General features: G+C 40.4%; 2 protein-coding genes across 4 annotated transcripts in view; both read right to left on the bottom strand.

The window, feature by feature from the left end:
- Positions 1-1,335, bottom strand: part of CMSS1 (cms1 ribosomal small subunit homolog) — a 416,392-nt gene extending 415,057 nt beyond the window's left edge. The window contains exon 1 of the mRNA XM_043994140.1: positions 1,101-1,335. Coding sequence (XP_043850075.1) covers positions 1,101-1,170 — 70 coding nt within the window. The 5' untranslated portion in view covers positions 1,171-1,335. The remainder of the gene's footprint in view (positions 1-1,100) is intronic.
- A 16,555-nt stretch (positions 1,336-17,890) lies between these two features.
- COL8A1 (collagen type VIII alpha 1 chain) overlaps positions 17,891-23,700 on the bottom strand; it is a 220,743-nt gene continuing 214,933 nt past the window's right edge. For all 3 annotated transcript variants that reach the window (XM_043998466.1, XM_043998465.1, XM_043998467.1), the window contains exon 4: positions 17,891-23,535. In XM_043998466.1, the coding sequence (XP_043854401.1) occupies positions 21,629-23,535 (1,907 nt within the window). In that variant the 3' untranslated portion in view covers positions 17,891-21,628. The remainder of the gene's footprint in view (positions 23,536-23,700) is intronic.

Below are 23,700 nucleotides of genomic sequence, written 5' to 3'. Positions count from 1 at the left end.
TTTTATTAACAACCCCCTGAGGTAGAAGTTTTGCAGATGACAAAACTGAGGTATAAGTCAAGGGTCACAAGCTACAATGTGGGCCAAAAGTCCGGATGTTTTAATAACTTTTGTTCATCATTTACAAATTTGATTTTTCACACATAATGTAAATTCATTTCCTATATATAGTGTATATGATTCTATGGCATTGTAAATTAAAAACAAAAATAAAGGAGCTATTAAATCACGAAACCCCTTCGTGATTTTTGGCCTACCCTGTAGAAAACACCTCAGGTGGGATCTGAGCTCCTCTTCCTAACTCCAAGTCTAGTATCCTACCCATTACACCATACTGCCTCAAAAGCAGACACGGATGCTAGAGATGCTTGTTACTGCTAGCTCTTCTTTAATTGTTTACCACCCATTTGAGACCTGGTCAAAGAAGTAACCTTAAGAACGACTGAAGTGCAAATTATGGGTTCATCTTCCTTTTATCACACTTGCTATCGAATTCGAAGAAACAGAAAGGAATGAACCAGCCAGCAGGCAGAGAATTACATACTATTGGCGATTTACGGACCTGCACCCACTTGATGCAGTGACACTCTAAATGTTAGCTTCATAGGTCCACAGGGAGCAACGGAATAAAGGATATCTGAAAACAGCAGCACCACCTCTGGCTCCAGGAGCATCATCGGGGTGAGAGATGTGTAAACATCAAAAGCTCCTCCAAGTTCCAGGAGCATCACTGGATAAAAGAAACCTGTATACACCAGCATCACCTGAGCAAGCAGAGAAGCGGCAAGTCCAGCCAAGTCCACGCCTTCTTCCTTTTTCTAGATGTCAATGCTGGGGAAGGGGTAGCTGTCAGAACTGTACCTTCCCGCCGGAAAAATCAATTATTCTAATCAATACACACTTATTAAACGCCCACTACGTGCCGGGCGCTCAGAAGATAAGAAAACGCGGCAAAAGACAGTCCCTGCCCTCGAGGGGCTTACAAGAAAGAGTCAGATGGCACGCGCACGTGTTGTTTGCCTCCTCCAAGCAAGGGCGAAGAGAAGAGAAGAACCCGACAGAAGTGAAGCCCGGAAAGAGACTCGAGAAGCGGGTCGTACCTGCGCTGCTGCCGCCGCCGGCTCCTACCCCATCCGATTTCCACCACTCGTCTCCCAGATCGTCAGCCATCCCCTCTCCTGGCAGTGCACGCCGCGACTGTGGACGCCTTGGAATGCAATCGCAGTCTCTCCCGCTACAGGGATCCCCAACCACAGCTACCGCCGCCTCCTCTGGTGCCGCAAGCACGCGGAATCCGAAATCTACAAGCACCCGCAGCTGCCAACAGAAGCTCCTCCCGAGAGACACCTACTGCGCAGACGTAGGCTCCCCTCTGCTCTCCTCCCCTTCCTTGCCGGGTCACAGCTGTTCGCACTTTCTACGCACGTGTTGAAGGAAGAGAACTTCTACAGCGAGGGGAACTAAAAAGAAAATTAATCATATTAAAAACACGATGTCGTTTAGAGACGTTTTATCTGTGTTTGTTCATTAAGTATTCCCAGAGGATTTTTTAACTTTTAACTTGGTTAAAAAATAGTATTGTCGAAAGTGCTGACGAGAAGAGAGAATGTTTCTTCTGTTTGGTTTTTTTTCCTCTAGTTTTAAAGGGATACTGCCGCGGGAAAAAGTGCGACCCACGTGGGTGTCATGGGGGTTTCTCCGGAGCGCGTTTCTTGGATTCACCTTAAGAAATGAACTTGCGCTGGTGCGGTGCGGCTGCCAACGCTGGGTGCCAGAAGTCTTCCCTAGTCTCCTTTAGTGCTAGTGCCTTCCCCCGGGGGCATTATCTCCAATTGAACCTGTGTATAGCTGCTTTGTATGTAGCTCTTTTCACGTTGTCTCCCCATTAGAAGGTGAACTGCTTGAGGGCAGGGACTTGGGGTTTTTGCCTTTCTTTTTATCCCCAGCGCTTAGCACATAGTAAGCGTTTAATAAATGTTTCTTGACCTGACTCACACTCTTCCTCTTCACTTCAGCTCATAGAATCAATTTCGGGAAATGGGCACAGCTCCATCTCTGCAAGGAAGACTATTTAGTGGCCTGGAGCATCATTTCCTTCTGCAAAGTAGATTGGAACTTGGGGAACTGGAAGTTCTTTCTTTCTCTGGCCCACCTTGAAAAAAAATAGGGTTTCAACAGAGGAGACAGTCCATTGGAAGGAAATAGCCAGAATATTGTTGTTTGTCCTTCATTCTAGAAGAGGACCGTGACATCAGGGTGATGTCATGACTTGCACTGAATTGGATTTAAGTGAGAAAGGACTATGCAAGATACATTATCAGGATGACTGGAGATGGCCCTGGATGTTTAAGGCTTTTCGGGATAAGTGATTTGCCCAGGGTCACACAGCTAGTAAGTGTCTCAAGTGACATTTGAACTCGGGTCCCCCTGACTCCAGGGCCATTGCTCTATCTATTGCCCCTGACAGCCAGAATATACGGTTGCTGTAAAGGAAGAGTGAAAAAGAAAGCTGAAAATTAGATTAGGGTGAAGTCCTTGAATGGCAGACTGAATTTAGAGTTTATTCAGGGTAATGGGGAACCATTTAATATTTTTAAGCAAAGCAGTGACATAATTATCACTGTTATATTTTACTTAGTATAAATGAGAATGAAGAGAAATTAAATGTTTGTTGTAGAATCATTTATCCTGACAATTTTGCAAGAGATGGTTGAAGGTGGCTACAAGGAAGCATGGTGTACTGAACCTAGGGTTAGGACCTGGGTTCAAATTCTGCCTTATAGACCTACTAGTTTTGTGACCCTAGGCAAGTCACAACCTCTCTGTGCCTCAGTTTCTTAATCTTTAAAACTAAGGAGTTGGACTCAGTGATCTTGGATGACCCTTCCAGCTCTAAATCTATGATTCTATGATTAAGTCTTTATGAACAAAACCAAATAAATAAGGTTTGATGAAACTCTTCATGGTGAGTTAGAAAATATCAACAAAAGTGACCCGCTGAAAGGTAAGCTAATTGATCTCCACAATGATCAGAAATTTTGAATGGATTTTCATTCAATGAAGTTATAGAATTTTTACTATGTTTTTGTAGAAGAGTATCCCATAGTTACTAATGTGCTTAGAAGCCTTTAATTTAACTTCTAACAACATGCCTCTATGAATCAGGATTCTTAATCTTATTCACATATTTGTGGATATCACTTTCCAAACTGTACGAATTATAAAACTGTTGGTGAACAAGAAAGAGAGTCAGGGAGCTCACTGATTTATTTGTGATGCCCATGATGAAAAGCAGAATTAGGAACATCTAGGGACCCTATTCAGTGCCCTCGCAGAAGCTTCACTGTTCAGGTAGAATTTTATTGGTCTGATTTGGGATAGATAGCCTAGTGCCCAGCCAATAGACATGTCTTCTGCCTCTTTCTAGATATCAACATGAGAAGAGGGATACTTGTTAGACACGTACCTTCAAAAAGGAAGTTGGTACACAAAGTTGTCACAGGCACAATAATCTACCAGACAGGCCTGCAACTCTTACTCCAACAGCTTTCCCCATTATTCAGTACAGTCTTGACTAGAGCCCTCAGCTCCTTTGGGTATGCTGAAGGCGGTTTAATCATGCATCAAAAGAAGTGAACTTTGTGAATGCAGAGAAGTCAATGACATGCTTTGTCTGAACAGGGTCAGCAGTCCCAGATAGGGTTACCTTCACATTGACATCATAGTCCTGAGTTCAAGGCAGCATGTTAGTAATCCTTCAAGAGCATTTTGGCATTGAAGCCAGAGTTCTGGAGTACATCAGTCAGCAATCTCATTAGGACTGCTTCCCTGCCTTTGAGGAAGCAGCTGTGGGTATAGGCACTAAACCTCAGTGGTGGGGGCCCCCTTCTGTCATCCCAAAGATGGCATGCATGGATACCCTTCCTAGGCTCTCAGTATCCTCTTCTTCATTTGGATGCACTGCCCCACTCCACCATATTTGATGTAATTCTTCAGGAGACAAGTGTTAAAGTAATCCAGCCTAAGTTTCCACTCATCCCACCTAGAAAGAATCCAGACCTCTTAGAAGTCAGAGTGGGAAAAAGAAAAAGGAGGGGGGGGGGAGCTAGGTAGTACAATGGATAAAGCATTGACCCTGGATTCAAGAGGACCTGAGTTCAAATCTGGACTCAGACACTTGACACTTACTAGCTGTGTGACCCTGGGCAAGTCACTTAACCCTCATTGCCTTGCAAAAAAAAAAAAAAGGTTAAAGTGGGGTATTGAGTCAGTCTTGTTCACCAAGGGAAGGAAACTGGCCCAAACTATTAGACTGGTCAGGTTCAACAGCCACACATACTTTCCAAGACATGCAGGTAGCTAAGTGTAGCTAAGTGTCTTTCCCTGGGCAGGTCTTGCATCACTTGATCGAAATAATTCACTAGGCTTTAGCCTGTCCCAGGGGCTCTGAAATCATAAGATCATGCTGACCAACAAAGTCAACTACAGATTTGTGTTATCTAATCTTAGCTGGGGCATCATGACAGCAAAGTAATTCTTTTACTACTTCTTAATTGATTCTCTGGCTCAATAGTGTCAAACTCAAATAAAAACCAATCCCTGGATGGGAAGTAGGGGATAAGCATTTTTATAGTGCCTACAATGTGCCAGGAAGTATGCTAAGTACTTTACAAATATTATCTCATTTGATTCTTACAAAAACCCTGAAAGGAGGGTGCTGTTATTATCCATATTTTACAGTTAAAGAAACTGAAGCAAAAACAAAACAAACAAAAAGAAACTGAAGCAAATGGCAGTTTAAGTAACCTGTCCAATGTCACACAAGGTGGGTTTGAACTCAGATCTTCCTGACTCCAGACCCAGAAATCTAGCCATCATATTAGCTGCCTCCCGATGGTCCACATATTGACTTAGAAAGCTATAAATTAACATTATCTATGTTTTGTTGTATTTTTATTCTGTTAAATATTTCCCAATTACATCTTTTTTTTTTTTTTTTTAGTGAGGCAATTGGGGTTAAGTGACTTGCCCAGGGTCACACAGCTAGTAAGTGTTAAGTGTCTGAGGCCAGATTTGAACTCAGGTACTCCTGACTCCAGGGCCGGTGCTCTATCCATTGCACCACCTAGCTGCCCCTCCAATTACATCTTTTTTTGTTTTGTTTTGTTTTGTTTTGTTTTTGTGGGGCAATGAGGGTTAAGTGACTTGCCCAGGGTCACACAGCTAGTAAGTGTAAAGTGTCTGAGGCCGGATTTGAACTCAGGTCCTCCTGAATCCAGGGCCGGTGCTTTATCCACTGTGCCATCTAGCTGCCCCACCCCCAATTACATCTTAATCTGGTTCCATGCTACTCAAGAGTTTTGCCAGGGGCCTCTGTTCTCTTCACCTAATAGTTTTTCTAAAATTCTTCTATTTTGAGCTACTACTGTCTCCTCTCCCCTTTACACCAGAGTACCTCAGCTCAAACTTTACTGAGAAAATTAAGGTCATTCATTGAACTTCCCCTTCTCCCCTTCTCTGTAACTCAAAAACCCCTCATATTTCCCATTCTCTTCTCCTACATACATATTATTCTTTTTTTTTTTTTTAGGGCAGTGAGGGTTAAGTGACTTACCCAGGGTCACACAGCTAGTAAGTGCCAAGTATCAGAGGCTGGATTTGAACTCAGGTCCTCCTGAATCCAGGGCCAGTGCTTTTATCCACTCACTGCGCCACCTAGCTGCCCCATATTATTCTTAACTAATTATTTCTTGTATTTTATAAAGTTGTTAAGGCTGTTGAATATTTCTTCACCAGATTATTTTACAAAGATTTAAGAAAAGATCTTCAAAATATTTATCAAACCTATAATGGGAAAACATAAACTATACTAAATGAGCTCAACACAGATTTATAGTAGGCAAGGTGATTGTAAAATTTTGATGTCAAAAGCAAAATCTTTAATAGGCCTGCATCAGTATTGTTTGATAACTATATTGCCTCAACTTTTTTTTTACAAGATTTCTTATTAAATTATGGTATTTTTAGGGGACAGCTAGATGGTGCAGTAGATAAAGCATTGGCCCTGGATTCAGGAGGACCTGAGTTCAAATATGACCTTGGACACTTGACACTTACTAGCTGTGTGACCCTGGGCAAGTCACTTAACCCCCATTGCCCTCCCCTCCCCCCAATTATGATATTTTTACTAAATCATGGTATCTTACTGAATTGTGATATCTTTATTAAATTAAATTATAGTATCTTTTGCTACAATATGTAATGTATTTTTCTAGTACTGTGTTTTTGCTACAGAAACTTATTCCATAAAATGCTTCTGTTGCATTTCTGCATTGTTAATTTTAAAGTTAGTCCGGTATAAACTATCCTTGATGAAGCCACACTGGCTCTTGGCAATCACTTCTTCCTTTTTAAAATTTTCACCAACCATCCCTTAATGATCTGATCTAGAATTTTCTCAAGAACTGAAGTCAAAGACAATTTCTATGGGATCTAGAGGCAGTGGCAGCAGCAGTGGAGGCACCAAGAGTCCAGTAAGGGGACTAAACCCCTGGTCAGAAAGATATTTCAGGGGACCCACATGCTATCAGTGAGTACAGGATCGGGCACCATTTGGCAGCTCTTCCATCCATTATCTAGGCAGTTATCCAGTTCTGGGTCACAGTTCTAGGGCACAGAGGAGTAGAGCAGTTGTGGTCTTCAGATGCGGGGAGGCAGAGGCCCTACCTGAGTAAGGACCAAGAAGACCAGAACTCTCCTTAGATCACACCACCTTGAAAGAACTTAAAACCTACAAGCCACAGAACCTCAGGCTGACCTGCACCCCAGATGTGAGGAGAACCCAACACTAACACAAAGTCCAGAGGAACAAAATAGGCTGGAAGAATGAGCAGGCAACAAAGAACCTGTCAATGAAAATTCTCTGTGGTGATAGGGAACCTCAAGACACAAACTCAGAAGAATTGACTTGAAAACATCTTCTCTGGGTTGTTTTCTGAATAGAGTTCTGAATTTCCTATCTAAGGTAATATAATTAGCCCATTCTAAGTGTGTGGGCTGATCACCATTTATAGAAAATTTATTTTAAATGAAAATTTGCTTTGAGCCCCTGGTTGAAAAATTTTTAACATTTAGGCAGAGGTTGGACTCTCTGCCTAACTTTAATATTTATATCTATCTCTAGTTAACCACTGACCTCTTTGTGGTTGAGGCAAAAGTCAGTGTATTAAATATTTGGTTTTTCTATTACCCATAGATAGACACAGCTATGAGGTCTTCTCATTGAGGGAATCAAACCATCATGGAATAAATTGACAGGACATGTCTCCCTCCTGCCACAAAGGACCAGTTAAAATGGATCCTAGACACTCAAGGAGCAGATTTCCCCAGAGCCCAGTGTGAACATATTGTTTATAAAAACTGCATAGAATTCCTGTTCTGCCATAAACTGTCTCTCCTGAGAAAGTGGGCCAGTCAGATCACAAGTGTCAGAGGAGTCCCTGATGCTGATCCATAGAAGCCAAAGATAATTGCTTCACCCCAGGTGACAGCTATGAGCATAAAGTTCTAACTACCCATCTGCACAGGTATTCCCCCCCTCCCATGTACCCCTATGTTTCAGCCAAACTGGCCCACTTATTATTCCCTGGATCTAATATTTGCATCTTTCACTTCACTGAATCTCCTCACATGCCTGGAATGCCCTTCCTCTTCATATTCACCTCTTAGTATCCCAAGCTTCCTACAAGTCTCCACCCAAATGTTACCATGTACTCAAAGTCTATCCTGAGTCCCTTAAATGCTAATGCCCTTCTCCCAGAAATTATAATGTATTTATTTTGCCTACATTTTGATTTGACTCATCTATATCCAGGCCCCCCCCCCCCGTAACACATAGTAGGTAGTTAATTAATACTTGCTGAATGAATAAAAGTGTGACCCTTGGAGTGTTGGGTTTTTTCAAATCTTTCTAGGCCTTCATTTGTCATATGGTGGTGATGGACAACATGGCCTTCAAGATCCTTTCCAGCTCAAAATTCCAAGCCTTTATTCCCTGCCATGAGTCACACTGAACAAATCATAAAGTCATATTGGGAAGGACATAGTGTTATAGAGAGCTGGACTCTGACTTGGGAAGACCTGGATGGAAGTCCTGTCTCTGATACATACTGGCTGTGTGAGTTTGGATAGATCATTTAACTTTTCCAAGGTGTTATGTTGCAGACCTGAGCTGTCAGAATTTTCTTTGTGAAGAGCACTTTAACACTTTAGACAAAACAACCCAAATTAATGTGATTGAGTGTGAATGGTACAGTACAAATCACCTTTCTTTAATTCAGTAAATATTTATTGGTAACTTTGTGCTGAGCAATGATCTTAGGAGCATGAGAAATTCCTACTGGTGGTGACACAGGTTTGGCCTAGACCATGGCAAGGATAGATGATATTCAATTAGGAAAGGCTTAAATAGTAAGCTCGTGGAGAATTGTATAGATGCCATCAGCTTTGGTCTTTCATCACTTTTAAATGAAGAAATGAATAAAGAGCAGATGTGAACAGCCTTGCCAACTGTTCACTTGTCAAATAAGATTCTACTTGGCTATACTCATCACTAAATTAATTTTTGGTTTTGGTAGTTTTGACAAGATGTGAAAAGTAGGTCTCAACATGATTCACAAACTTTGATTTTAGTGTACTTTTGAGTCTAGTAAAATCTATTTTTACTTGCAGTGAGAGGGCAAGGAAAAATTCCTGGAAAGATTGAGGGACCTGGATGCTTTAAAGGAAATTATTAGTAGAGGGTCCTGTGTTTCAACAGCTCACAATTGATGTTCAGGGAACAAGATGTTAAAGTGGGCTGCTATGTTTACTTCTTAGTGACTTAAATCTGATTATATTTAATCCCAGAAGTTAGTGGTTTGAATTTCTTTGTGGTTTAGTTATGTAGCAACTTTTTTTAAAGCAAAGAAATAAAATGTTTTGCTTGTTTCTTCTTCTTATTATTTTTACCGTATCAGGTATGACCAGTGTGTTTTGAAAATGAAAGTATCAAAAAATCAGGGTTCATCAAAGATCTTTTCTGGGGACTGATTGTCAACAGAATACTTACATAACTAACTTTTTTTTCTTTTTTCCAGTCAAGCATAAGAATTAACATTGGCATTAGATGAGTATAATGGGATACTATTGGACTGAGAGAAATGACAGAAAGGATTATTTCAGAAAAACTTAGGAAGACTTGTATAAATGATGCAAATTAAAGAGAGCAGAACCAGGAAGAAGAATTTATAGAGCAGCAACAGTTTACCAAGCAAAAGAACTTTAAAAGACTTAAGAAGGAGGCAAAAGCAGCAGCCCTGGATTCAGAAGGACCTGAGTTCAAATCTGGCCTCAAATACTTGACACTTTACTAGCTGTGTGACTTTGGGCAAGTCACTTAACCCTCATTGCCCCGCAAAAATAGATAGATAGATAGATAGATAGATAGATAGATAGATAGATAGATAGATAGATAGATAGATAGATAGATAGATATAGATAGATGAATGAACGAATAAATAAATGAACAAATAAATAAATAAAAGACTTAAGAACTTTGATCATTGCAATAACCAACCATAACTCCAGATGTGAAACATGCTACTAACCTCTTGACAGAGAGACAATACAACCCAGGTCCAGAATGAGACACATTTTATGACATGACATATGCATGGGTTTGTCTTACTTGACCATATTTACTTGTTATGTGCTTTGGGTTTTTTCCCTTTTTATTTTAGGAGAAGGATTTATGGGAGAGGGAAAACCTAGAAAATGTGTTGCCAAAAGAACAAAAAGCAAGCCATATGTAATAGTTCTTGGTTACCCATTTAATCCTTTTTCTCTTCTAATTTGTATATGAAAGTGTCTTTGTTGTTGTTGTTTGTGAAGTTCAGAATGATTCTTTTTAAGCCAAAAAACTATTTCCCAAAACATTAAAAAATTGGTATTCATGCTAATTCTATCAGTGCTGAGCTGAAGTTTAATGTTTTAATATGAAGAAAGAATTCATTAAAAAAAAAAAAGAAGAAAATATTGCCAGGGAATTCTATAAACTATTTGGGGTTTTTTTTTTTGTTTGTTTTTTGTTGTTCCCCCCCCCCCAGGGGGGGGCAAGAAGTTTAAGTGACTTGCCCAGGGTCACACAGCTAGTAAATGTCAAGTGTCTGAGGTAAAATTTGAACTCAAGTCCTCCTGAATCCAGGGCCAATGCTTTATCCACTGCGCCACCTAGCTGCTCCCAAACTATTTATTTTCTTTACTGGGATTTGAGCTGGTAGGACAAACCAGATTGAAGAAAGCCAGATCTGTGAGTCAAGACAAAACTAAGTCAAATGAAGCCTTGGAAATCTCAGTCTGGAAGCAAGATCAGGTAAATACTAAGGAGTTTGGATATGAACTGAGTTCAAGGTCCAAGCAAAGTCTAAGCATCTTGTTTATGGATATATAATTACAAATGGGTTTTATTTATTAGTTAACATATGATCCCAGTATTATCCAATTCCATAATTTCAAAAGGGATCTCAGAGGTTGTTTAGGCTAACCTGTGAGAAAATAATTATTAATAATGGATTTCTTGGGGGTCCCAGAGATGAGTCATTTCAGCCCACCCCACCCCCCTTCACCCCCCACTCCAGAAAGTCCTGTTCTTGTTCTTATTTGGAACAAACCCAAGGGAACAAAAGAAATGGAGATAGACTCTTTTGTCTAGCTCTGTGTAGGACTGACTGATCAAACCACACCTAGATAATGGACTTAGCTTTAAGCAACTTGAGTGAGGGTCTTCTCCCTGATGTCATCTGTAGAGTTCATTTTAATTCAGACCACCCTCAAGTCATGTCAACCAATGGACTTGAATGATGCTAACCAATTAGCTTTGATCAATGTATAATGACCTGCCTCTATTAAAAGAGGATAAAACCCTTGGCCAGGCCAGGAGCGCTCTCTTGACTGGCTCTTGGATCTCCCTCTTGGGACAATGTAGGTCTTGTGAACTCCCTTGGATTTTGAGACCAAGTGCTAGTTTTGGGGGGGGTGTTTCTGCTGAAACTCTCTCCCTGCTTCCTCTACCACTTGACCTGAGACCATGAGAAGTTAGAGAGACATGTGGTCAATCCTTTACTGGTAAATAGAATTTTTTGGGGTAGATATAATACTAATAAATGAAAATATTCTTACCCAAAACTGATATCTATAGCCATAGCAATTAATTTGAAAAAACACTGTTTTAGCTTAATTAAAAAAAATAGAAACACATATTTGAGTAAGAATCCCTTCTATGCCTGACAAAAGTCAACTTTTGCTTGATGACTTCAGGAAGGGGAGAGAAGTCATCCAATTTTACTTCTTGAACAGTTGGGAAATTTTCCTTCACATCATGACAAAATCTGTCTCTGATTTGAAGCTGAAGTCTGATTCCTCTTCATCATGGCAGCTCTTCAAATAGATGATGACAAGGGTCATATGCCCCCTAAATTTTCTCTTCTCTGGGCTAAATGAGTTGGTCAGATGAATTTTTCTTTACTCTCATGGCCTCAGTGACTACCTTCATACTAATTATTACTACATAGACATCTCTACAGAAGACTTGCCATTAGTTCCCTATCTCTCAACCAATAGTTCAAAGTCAATATGTCTGAAACAGAACTATCATTTTCATGGTATCCTTTCCTAGCTTCCCATTCTTTTTGTAAACATCAGGCTGCATAATAGTGTCTGGAAGTGGCCTCAGGGCTGGCATTGGTCTTTTTGGAGTTGGGAAACTGTCCTAGGAAGGGTAAAGAAAGGAGCCATTGTTTGGATTGATCAGACTTCCATTTAAACAAATTATTTTATTTTAAAATAATATTTTATTTTTCCTCCAATCACATGTAAAAATAATTTTTAACATTTTCATTTTTTTTAAGTTTTGAATTCCAAATTCTATCCCTCCCCCTCCCCTCTCTCTAAGATGGTAAACAATTTGATATAAATCTGATATAGGTTATACATATGCAATCATATAAAACATTTCCATATTAGTCATTTTGTACAAGAAGACTTGAACAAAAAAGAAAGAAAAAAAGAAAGAGGAAAATAGTATGTTACAGTCTGTATTTAGACAATATCAATCAGTTCATTCTCTGGAGGCAGACAGTATTTTTCATCATGAGTCTGATGGGATTGTCTTGGCACATTGTACTGCTGAGAATAGCCAAGCCATTCACAACTTTTCATTGTACTGTGTACAATGTTCTCCTGGTTCTGCTCATTTCACTTTGTATCAGTCATGTAAGTCTTTTCAGGTTTTTCTGAAATCATTCTGCTTGTCATTTCTTATAGCATAATAATATTCCATCACAGTCACACAACTTGTTCAGCCATGCCCCAATTGTTAGGCATCCCCCTCAATTTCCAAGTCTAAGCTACCACAAAAAGAACTGCTATAAATAACTTTTTTGGTCTTTTCCCCCTTTAAAAAAAACCCTCTTTTGGATACAAACCTAATAGTGGCATAGTGCCGGATCAAAGGGTATGCGCAGTTTTATAGCCCTATAGGTATAGTTCCAAATTGCTCTCCAGAATGGTTGGATCAATTCATAGCTCCAATAATTGCTCAGGCTTTTGTGAGCTGGGAGAGTTTTGAGAGAAATGATGCAGGAGGCAACAAGCATTTATTGAATGCTTACTGTATGCCAGATGGTGTGCTAAGTGTTGAGGATACAAATACAAACAGCTCCCTCAAGGAGCTTATATTCTAGCAATGTAAGTTGTGCAAGGGGTGCCAGTTTGTGTGTGTGTGTGTGTGTGTGTGTGTGTGTATGTATGTGTGTGTGTGAGTTTCAAGAGCACATAAGTAAGAGGTTAATGTGAATGAGTGAGTGAAAAGAGGGTTCAGGGAGGCTGTATGCATGATCTTATGAGTGTGGGAGATGCTGTATGTTAGGATGTGTGAGTGTAGGAATAATTGATGGAATTGGCTAAGTGTAGGAAGTAGTGAATCCCAGCCATGCATTGATCCCTCATCAAAGAGGGACTGTGTGCAAGGAGAGCACCATTGAGCTGGGTCCTAGTGTACACCACCCCTAACACACATACACACAACATTCTGAATACAAGCAAGGTGAGCTATGCCTCCCTTCTCCAATCCATTTTTCACACAACTCCCAAAGTGTTATTCCTAAAGCACAGATCTGCCCACTTTGCTGTTGTTGGAGTTATTTCAGTCATGTTTGACTCTGCGTAATACCATATGGGATTTTCTTGGCAAAGATACTGGAGTGGTTTGTCATTTCTTTTTCTAGCTCGTTTTACCAATGAGGAACTGAGTTAGGAAGAGATAAGTGACTTACCCAAGGTCACACATCTAGTAAGTATCTGAGGCCAGATTTGAACTCAGGTCCTCCTGATTCCAGGCCCAGTACTCTATCCACTATATCACCTAGCTGTCCCATAGATCTGCCCATGATCCCTCTTAAGCTCCAGTGGCTCTCTTTGGAATCAAATGCAAACTTCTCTCTCTGGTGTTTAAAGCCTCTAATTATCTGACTCCAACCTTCCTCTCCAGGCTTACTATAAATTACTTATCTTCAATTTTCAATCCATTCAAACTGACCCTCTTGCTGTTTCTTACACATAATGTGGAAACATAGGCTGTCTTTTATCTGGAATGCTCCCTCCTCACCTCCACATCTTCAGTTCCCTAGTTTCTTTTCTTTTTTTTTTTTTTTTCTTTTAGTGAGGCAATTGGGGTTAAGTGACTTGCCCAGGGTCACACAGCTAGTAAGTGTTAAGTGTCTGAGGCCGGATTTGAACTCAGGTACTCCTGACTCCAGGGCTGGTGCTCTATCCACTGCGTCACCTAGCTGCCCCTAGTTTCTTTCAAAGTACAGCTCAGATACCAATTCTGACATGAGCCCTTTCCTGATCTCTCCAATTGTTAATACTTCTTGTATTTAATTTTTCTCTGTATTTTGAATATATATGTAGATATATACACATATATGCATGTATATGTGTTACCTCCCTATGAAATTACCTTGTATTTACTTTGTATAGACTTACATGTGTACATTTTCTCTCCCACTAGAGATTATAAGCTCCTTGAGGCATAGATTGTTTAATTTTTGTTTTCCGCATACCTAGTACCTAGCATAGTACCTAGAACATAGTAGATGCGTTTTGCTTGCTTGCTTGCTTGCTTGCAGAAAGGCTGTTAATCCCAAGTTGTCTCTTCCGACATATGTTTTTGAGATCTTCCAAGTTCAATTTTGGGAAGAGAGGGCCCAGGAAAGGTGTGGAGGGGAGAGGGATGGAAGGAGATGAGAAGATCTTGGACATGGGACAGGAGTGGCACGTGGACGAAAGAATTTTCACAGATATTTCATTTCTAAGATTTCTAAAATACAGTATTCTAGGGCAGTAGAGGGGGAGGACACTAAATCTTATGTAAAGATCCCTGCAGGCTGCATATTGGCCTAGAAAACTACTTATTAACATGAACCCTGTCCTCTTGCATTTTTATTTACTTTGTTAAATATTTCCCAATTACATTTTAATCTGGTTGAGGTCAGCCAGAGAGTGGCCATTTTTGACACCTCCTTTCTAAAGCTCTACCCCTATCCCCTAGGAGAAGATGACTTCTGTAGCACAGGGGATGAGGAAGAAAGAATTGCCTCTTCATCAAGCTTTCCCAAAATGACCAAACTTCATAGTGATCTTTCAGAGAATCCTAGAATCCCAACAGGGACTCCAGAGTTCATACAGTCCAATCTCCCACCCTTCTACAGCAACTCTGACAAATTATTTTTCCTTTACTATGAATTCCAGATACATTTAGGTAAACTACATAGCTGGAAGCCTAAAGTCTTTAATTTGCATATGCGTTGCCTTAAAATCATCTTATGGGGACAGCTAGGTGGCACAGTGGATAAAGCACTGACCTTGGATTCAGGAGGACCTGAGTTCAAATCCAGCCTCAGACACTTGACACTAGCTGTGTGACCCTGGGCAAGTCACTTAACCCTCACTGCCCTGCCCCCCCCCCAAATCATATTATCATTGTTTAATATGTGTGTGTATATGTGTGTGTGTGTGTGTGTGTGTGTTTGTGGTCTATACCATAGGTATCAGATACATGGCTTGAAGGCTACATATGGTCCACAACACAACTGAATGTGGCCAGACCAGATTAAAATATAATTGGTAAATATTTAACAAAATAAAAATATACAAAACAGAGATAATGTGGTTTTCTTCATCAATATGTAGCCCCTATTTCTACTTAACTTTGACATCACTAGTCTATACCCTCTAGATGATAAATTCTTTCATGACAGATACCATGTCTTCTACTAGCTTGGTCTCATTTACTTTACATTGTATATAGAAAACAGAATCCTTAAAGGTTTTGTACTTTGTATATGAAAAGATGCTCCTGCCCCACTCTCATTAGGACTTACATTATACATTAAGTTGTTTTTCTAGTACAAATAATATATTTGGTTTTTTTTTTCCTCTCTCTCTCTCTTTTTTTTTTAGTGAGGCAATTGGGGTTAAGTGACTTGCCCAGGGTCACACAGCAAGTAAGTGTTAAGTGTCCAAGGCCGGATTTGAACTCAGGTCCTCCTGACTCCAGGGCCGGTGCTCTATCCACTGCACTACCTAGTTGCCCCCAAATAATATATTTGTACACCCAAGACTTAGCTAAGTATCTTTGGTATAAATGTGGGTTTGTTGCAAAGGAAAAGTCAGATCTAAAATGATGCTTTTGAGATACCTTTTAAAAAGGAATTTGTATTTTTCGTACATTTGGTTTTTAATATTTTGAATTTGCATTTATCTATCTATCATCAATCAACAAAATGCATTTGTAAAATGAGATCATAGATAATACAATTTGTGGTCATAAAATTGACAGAGTTAACAATCTTGTTATTGTTCTTCATTCTTGAAGAGGACCAATGACATCACAAGGGTTATACTATGAGTGGAGCAGAGCCTCACTTTTTGCTCCAGAGTCATCAAAAGTGTAGTAGCAAGACAAAATGATGATTGCTGATGCCCCAGGATACAGTGGGTGACATTGACCTTGCTAAGTTAAGGTCTTTCCCAGGTATCAGTTTGTGTGAGGCCACACCTGTTCAATGATTGAGGGCTGGGTAAGAGTTGAGACAAAAGATAGCCCAATTTACCATCACAAAGATACCAATCTGGGATGGGAAGGAATAGGATCTTCAATCTCATAATCATTAATATACATTTTAAACCAAGTGAGTTGGACTATGCTTGGTTATAGCTAATTATGAAAATAATAAAAAACTTTTAATTTTTTAACAAATATTTTGAAATGTAGACCTTTCATTATTTCAAACTGATCTTCCTAAAATTAGCCTGAATTTTAGGAGCATAGCTAGTAGCACATAGTAGTTGCTTAAGAAATGCTTATTAACTAATTGAATTAGTGAGGTTTTATGTTACTTCAGATGTCAATAATCTACAGTAGATACTAGGTAGTTTGATCAGAGGATAAGTGTAGAACATTTTTGTTGTTATCTTTGTATGCTAGTAGTTAATGCTTATTTCCAGGACCAGATATCTTTGTGATATTCTGACTCATAGTTGAATAGAAAATACTTTTTGGTTCAGTAAAAGGGTTATTGCAAAGTGACAGGTTAGGGGTTAAGATGACCTTTAAAATGTGCACTTATGTATTCAGTGCATTTGTTTCCATTTTATTTCAGTCATGTGAAAAAGTTCCATCTTTTCATTTTGTGGTTGTCCAATCATTTCAGTCATGTTTGACTCTTCGTGACTCCACTTGGGGTTTTCTTGGCAAAGATACTGGACTGGTTTGCCATTTCCTTCTCCAGCTCATTTTACAGATGAGTAACTGAGGCTAACAGGGTTAAGTGACTTGCCCAGGATCACATAGCTATTAAGTGTCTGAGGCCAGATTTGAACTCAAGAAGATATCTTTCTGACTCTAGGCCTGGCACTAGCCACTGCTCTGTCAAGATGCCAAACTTAAAAAAGAAAGAATGAAAGAGAAAAAGAAAGAAAGGATGGAAGGAAGGAAGGGAGGGAAGGAAAGAAAAGAAAGAAAAGGGAAAAAAAGAAAATGACCATAAAATAAAGTTTGAGAAGGTATCCCCTGCCTTCATGTAGGGAAATTAGTTTCCTATTAGATCTCTAGGGACAGATGATCCTTAAATGCCCTAGGTAGTGCTTTCTAGTATTTCAGCATACTCACTGTCAAAAAGCAGTGCTAGTATGGGGCTCTGTGTCAGGACATGGAAATGGTTTTGTTATGCAGAACTGGATATCATGATGGCAAAGTTAAAATGGGCCTCTTGCTGAAGTGATAGATTGTATTAAAATTAGTGGATTCCTTGAAGTGGACCTGCTTCTCTCTCTCTCTCTCTCTCTCTCTCTCTCTCTCTCTCTCTCTCTCTCTCTTTCTCTCTCCTTCCATGATTTGCAAAGTAGAATAGCAGAATAATTACAAAAACTTTCTAATGAGGGCTTTTCATCCAGAAGTCTTTCATAGTGTGTGTGTGTGGGGAAATCAATAAAACTCACATTTCTATTGATGTTTTTTGTTTTGTTTTGTTTTGTTTTTCTATTGGTGTTTTAAAGCTTACAGAAATTTTCCTCACAACAACTCTATTTGACAGATGGAGAAAACCAGGGTCACATGGCTAGCAGGTGTCAGAACTAGGTCATAGGTCTTCTAACTCCAAGACCATTCCTCTTGACACCACACCATGCTGGTCATACTTGTACCATGTTGAGGGACTATGTGTGGTTCCAATAATACTAAATAAGAGAAACAAAAGAAGAGTACTTTTAAAGATATTTAATAAGACTTTTTTCAGATCAGTACAAAAATTTAAATACAAAAAATGATTTGCTATTGACAAGTCTCAAATCTACAGTGGAAACTCAATAAAGTTACCAGTCTTTTCACTCTTTGACATATTCTGTAAGATATTTGAGTTTAGGCACCCACTAAAGTTATTTCCCTCCCCATAGGTTATCATGCTTCATTAAAACTCTGTACTTAAATAATGGTAATGCCAGTTTTGTCCATTTTTTCCATGGTCAAATTCTAGTTAATTTTGAGTTAAATAGAGATTATGGTTCACAACAGATTCATGTTAGGTCTGCTTTTACACCAAAGTAAAAGTATAACATGCAACACTCAAAGGGGAAACACAGACATATAGATAACTATTTTAAACTCTTTTTTAAATTAAGTGAAATAATTCATCATTTTGCTCTGAGATTAGCACCATTGTAGAACTAACAGTACTTGCATAGGATTTTTCCTCTCCCTCCCCACCATCTACAAGTTAGAAGCTTATGCCTGCTAATATACAAATTTAGGCAAATAAGTAACACAACCAATAAATAAGTTTGGAAGCAACTATTATCAATGATTCTGATAAGTGAAATTTTGTTTCAGCTGATTAGGAAATTTCTCCCCATTTTGGTGGAGAATTAACTGGAATGCACATATATAGAAATACTATTTCACAAATGATTTGCCCCAGTTGGCCATTTTATTTCAAGTCAATTTGAATCTATCTACTCATATACCAGGTGGGACACCGATCTGTATAATACTATGTGTGGCTTATTTGTCCCACAAAAAACCCAGCATCCTTGTCTTATTCATCATCTGAGAGAATAGACACAAAGACTTTATATCTACCAGATGCTATTTGCTGTGAAAATGAATGCTGAGGCTTTCTTTAGATGAAAACCTTTGGCATTTAGCTAGTAGTGAATAAGTTATTTCATGGCAACAAATTCATTTATTTTCAGTCATCTTAAGAAGAAACTGTACTTCTATACCTCATATAGAGAAGGTACATCAGGTCAAGATAATTTTTCTGAGTTAGTTAAGCTAGTTAACTGGTTAGTTACAACTAGTCCCATTAGAAGTTACTGTGTTTATACCATGTTTATTTGTATACTTTCCCCTTATTTTTTCTTCTCTTCCACACTTTGAATTTTGAGGACATATAATGTTTTTATTCTCCACATTATTTATCCCATAGGATACCACTGTCAGTAGCCAGAAGGAAATAGATTTGAAGTGGCTCTTTTGTTTCCTTGAGACCAGAAGAAATGATTTGCTATTGATAAGGCTCAAATCAATAGTGGAAAGTCAATAAAATTACCAGTCTGTTCATTATTTGATATACTCTATAAGATATTTGAGGGGAGGCACCCCCTAAAGTCATTTCCTTCACCATAGTTTGTCATGCTGCATTAAAACTCTGTACTTAATGAACATGCTAGTTGAATGTGTCTATGGGTCTCCGGGTGACTACTTGGAAGCAATTTAAATGTTTTTCCATCTTCTAAAGAAATGAAACTTATACAAAGGTCCTGATCCAATGCCTTATCTTGGTATGAAGGTGACTCTGGGTTCTTGAAGACTATCCCAGTGAAGTGCAAGCTGTGACAGGTTTTGCCATACTGGGAAGGCTTCAGTTGTGAAACTGCTAAGGGACCATATAATGTCTATTGTCTAAAGACCAACCTAGCTGTTTGCAGAGGCTTATCACCATACTGGCTGCAGGGTGATGAGATTTTCTGGCTGCAGCAGCTCTTGAAGATCATCTATTAACTTTAAAAGGGCTGAGATCTAGAAAAGCAATTGAGAAAGGATTGTTTGTCTTCTTTCTAGTTGATGTTTCACAGTGGCTATTTTTAGTGGAGATGATGCCCACACTGACAAAATTGTAGATTCTTGAAGTAGTGGAATAAGAGCTGTTGAAGGTGTCTTAAAATTTTTTTTTTTTTGGTCTAGTTCTATAACTTTCATTGATGTAGGAAACTAACTCCCAGTGAAGAAGTTTCTCTTACTGGTGCAGATTGGGCACTGTTTTGCAACTTATAGTCTTAAAGCTGACTTGTGGCAACTTTAGAAGTTAATTTGTCTAGGGGTGTGTGTGTGTGTGTGTGTGTGTGTGTGAAATAGGATTTGAATCCAGGTCTTCCTAACTCCCAGGACATCTATCTTCTTTGTCACACTCTCTTGCAAGCACACTGGATTAAATATAGAGATTAAAATGCATGTGTGTGTATATATATATGTGTGTGTGTGTGTGTGTGTGTGTGTGTGTTTGCAGTAAATTTTTAGTATGTCATCCCCTTACTCTATGGGGCAGCATAAAAATAATGTGTTTCTATTCTCAAATTATAATTGGGTCTTCAGCAGTTTACTTCATTAAGAACAGTTCTTGACATCCTGTTTCAGCACATACTTCAGAAAACTGTGGGTGCCCTTATTTTCAAGTTTCAGAGATTGATTTTCAAATAAAAGTTTATTTTCCCATAGAATTCTAAAGGGTTTTGCTCTGTGTATAAAGAAATGAGTTAGTTTTTTTTAAAAGGTACTTTGTAACCTTAAAAAAAGTTTGAATTGATATGATTATTGTTGTAGACAAGAAAGTCCTCTTGACATTGAAAAATGATTGGGAAATTATGGTTTGTCTTCTCTCTGGCTGTGGCTTCACAGTGGCTATTTTTTTATATAAATATACATTTGATATACAATTGATACCTGCTATTAGTAATGAATATTATACAGAGTCTGAAGGTTACTGGGGGTGGGGTAGAGAGCACTTATTTCATTGACTCCCAATCTCTTTTCTCCCCAAATAACTTCAAGTTTTTTGGTTTAGTTAGATCTAGTAAGAAATAATAGGAACCAAAGCATATGGAAGAAACCTCAGGGGGAAAAATATTTCAGAAATAAACAGGTTAACCACTATTCTCATTTCCCAGCGAGATTATAAGCATCTTGCAGATACAGGCCCACGTCTTTGTCCTTTTGTGTCTTCCATGGCCCTTCTTGAAGTGCTGGGTCCATCTTCTCAGCATCTTCTGGGTGCTTAGTAAATACTTGTTAATTAATAGATTCAGTGGCTCTCACTAAGGGACAACCCCGCCCCAAGTGGGAATCCCACTGCCCAAACCCCAGCAGCTGATGGAAGGGAGCTATCCTCTGGATGGTATACATCGCCTTAGATTACCTCTGCAAGGGCAGTATTGCTACATAATTGCCCCCTTCCTGCCTTTCACCAGTAATATACTTGTGAAAACTTGGGGTAAATGAGGCAAGTAAATACAGCATGTGATTTTTTTTTTGGTCATTGATGCTTCTTTGAGATTTATTCTTGTGTACTTTTAAGTAAACAATACGAATGAATGACTTGTGTTAGCTATGATCCTTCATAATGAAATATTTTGACTGAACTTTCGAAAGCACGGTATTGTGGAAGTGTATAATGTATATTTGCTAATATGATTTCAGTGGGTACAGAACATCTGTTAGAAATGTGATACATAGATTCTTCCTGTCATTTTAATGACAAGCTCTGCAGAACATTAAACTTGCATTTTTATTGTTTTTTTTTGTTTTTTGGCTTTTTAAAAATATGACGGTCCAAACTTCCATTTAAATATAACTTTTCAACAGTATAAACACTTTGAAACAATTATGTGTTTTGTGTTTGGTTTTTCTCTCACTTCATTTTTTTTTCTTTTGCGATCTTTTTTTTTTCCTCGTGTTTTTCTTGCCTCTTCAAAAACTTTACATGGGATATAATAAATATCCTGAAAAAGAGGAATGGACATACTGTCCGGCATACAGTCCTGCAGCTTGCTCTGAGGGCATCTGGAGAAAAACCCGGTCTCCAGGTCTGAGCTGTAGCACAGCACTCCCTGACGCCTGGTCCAGAAAGCCCTTTTTGTACTCATCATATGTGTACATCATGGGGTCATTGTTCTTGAACAGGGCCACCCATATGTTTCCCCCTTTGCAATGGACGTGGTATGCGAAGTAGTAGACGCCAGGGACCTCGCAGGTGAAGATGCCGGTCTGTGGGTTGTAGTTCTGCCTGCCGTTGTACAGTAGTTTGTCAAACTTTACCGGGGCCCCCACAGGTGGGAAGGGTGTGGTCAGCTCGGCCGTAAATGCGGGCATCTCATAAGCCACGCCTCCATTTTTGCCCTTTTTGCCTCCGTAGGCATGTGGGGTTTTCGCTCCATCGATCCCCGGTCCCACTTCTGGCAAATACTCTCCATGGGCTGGTGGTGTGGGAGGCATCACAGCTGGGGGACCTGGGGGACCTGGAGGGCCTGGGGGTCCTGGCAGGCCAGGCTGGCCCTGAGGACCAAGAGCCCCAGGCTTTCCTGGGGGTCCGTGCAGTCCTGCTACTCCAGGCTTTCCGACCCCGGGGAACCCAGGAGGACCTGGTAGACCTGGTTCTCCTTTGGGGCCCGGGATTCCAGGTGGTCCAATGGGACCACTTGGCCCCCCAATTCCTGGAATTCCAGATGGACCTTGTAAACCCTGATCCCCTGGGATTCCTGGTTCCCCTTTGGGTCCAATGAGCCCCGGGGCTCCCGGGATGCCTGGTAAACCTTTATGCCCAGCTTCCCCTTTGGGCCCAATTGGACCTGGCAGACCTCTCATGCCTGGGGGTCCCACTTCACCAAGAAAGCCTGGTTTCCCTGGAAAACCCTGTAACCCTGGCTCACCTTTGGGACCCAATGGTCCCTGTGGGCCCACAGCTCCACCTTCTCCTTTGGGCCCTGGGAAGCCAATAGCACCTGGAGGTCCCATGGGACCTGGAATGCCAGGCAGGCCTGGCTCACCTGGGGGCCCCCCTATTCCAGGGGGACCTACAGGGCCTTTCTCTCCTCTAGGTCCAAGAGCTCCAGGAAGACCTCCCATACCTCGGTCACCCTTAGGTCCTGGGAAACCTGGTTTCCCAACCCCTGGTAGGCCAGGTGGTCCTGGCAACCCAGGTAGTCCTTGTTCCCCTTTACCACCAGGAAATCCAGGTCGTCCAGGGATGCCATCCTGCCCTGGCTTTCCAATTCCAGGCACACCAGGTGGTCCTTGAATCCCAGGTACGCCTATGGGGCCCTGTGGTCCTGGTTCACCTTGAAGGCCTGGTTTACCCAGAGGACCCTGTGGCCCTGGGAATCCTGTCACCCCTGGTTTGCCTATTCCTGGCAGCCCCACAGGCCCAGGAGGTCCATGCATCCCAGGGGGACCTTTTAGTCCTGGCAAACCTGGCATTCCAAAGCCCTTCTCTCCTTTAGGTCCTTGAAGACCAGGAAGTCCTGGCTGTCCTTTAGGTCCTGGTTCACCCTTTGGTCCTGGTTGTCCTGGTAACCCTGGGCCACCTGGCTTTCCAATGCCAGGAAGTCCATGAGGTCCTGGAGGTCCCTGTGGCCCTGGCATCCCCATAGGTCCAATTTCCCCTTTTGGTCCTATTTCACCTTTTGTTCCCGGCATTCCCATGCCTCCAGGTTTCCCTGGCATTCCAGGCATGCCTGGCTTGCCAATCCCTGGGTAGCCTTGTGGGCCTGGTTTTCCTTTGATTCCTGGTATCCCATGGCCTGGTAAACCTGGGGGTCCAGGTGGTCCTCTTGGGCCAGGTTCTCCACGGGGACCTTGTTCTCCTCTTAAGCTGGCTAATGGTATTTCTATTTAGAGACAGAGAAAGGGAAAAAATATGAGAGAGAGAGAGAGAGAGAGAGAGAGAGAGAGAGAGAGAGAGAGAGAGAGAGAGAGATATGCATGGTGAGATCCATTCCTTAGCCTTAACTTCAACAAAGTTGAGGCCTAATAGCACACTACTTATTTAGTAG

The sequence above is a fragment of the Dromiciops gliroides genome, chromosome 3 (assembly GCF_019393635.1).
Source record: "Dromiciops gliroides isolate mDroGli1 chromosome 3, mDroGli1.pri, whole genome shotgun sequence".
Classification (NCBI taxonomy): domain Eukaryota; kingdom Metazoa; phylum Chordata; class Mammalia; order Microbiotheria; family Microbiotheriidae; genus Dromiciops; species Dromiciops gliroides.
The sequence above is the reverse complement of the archived record's forward strand: the minus strand, read 5'-3'. Positions and strand labels throughout refer to the sequence as shown.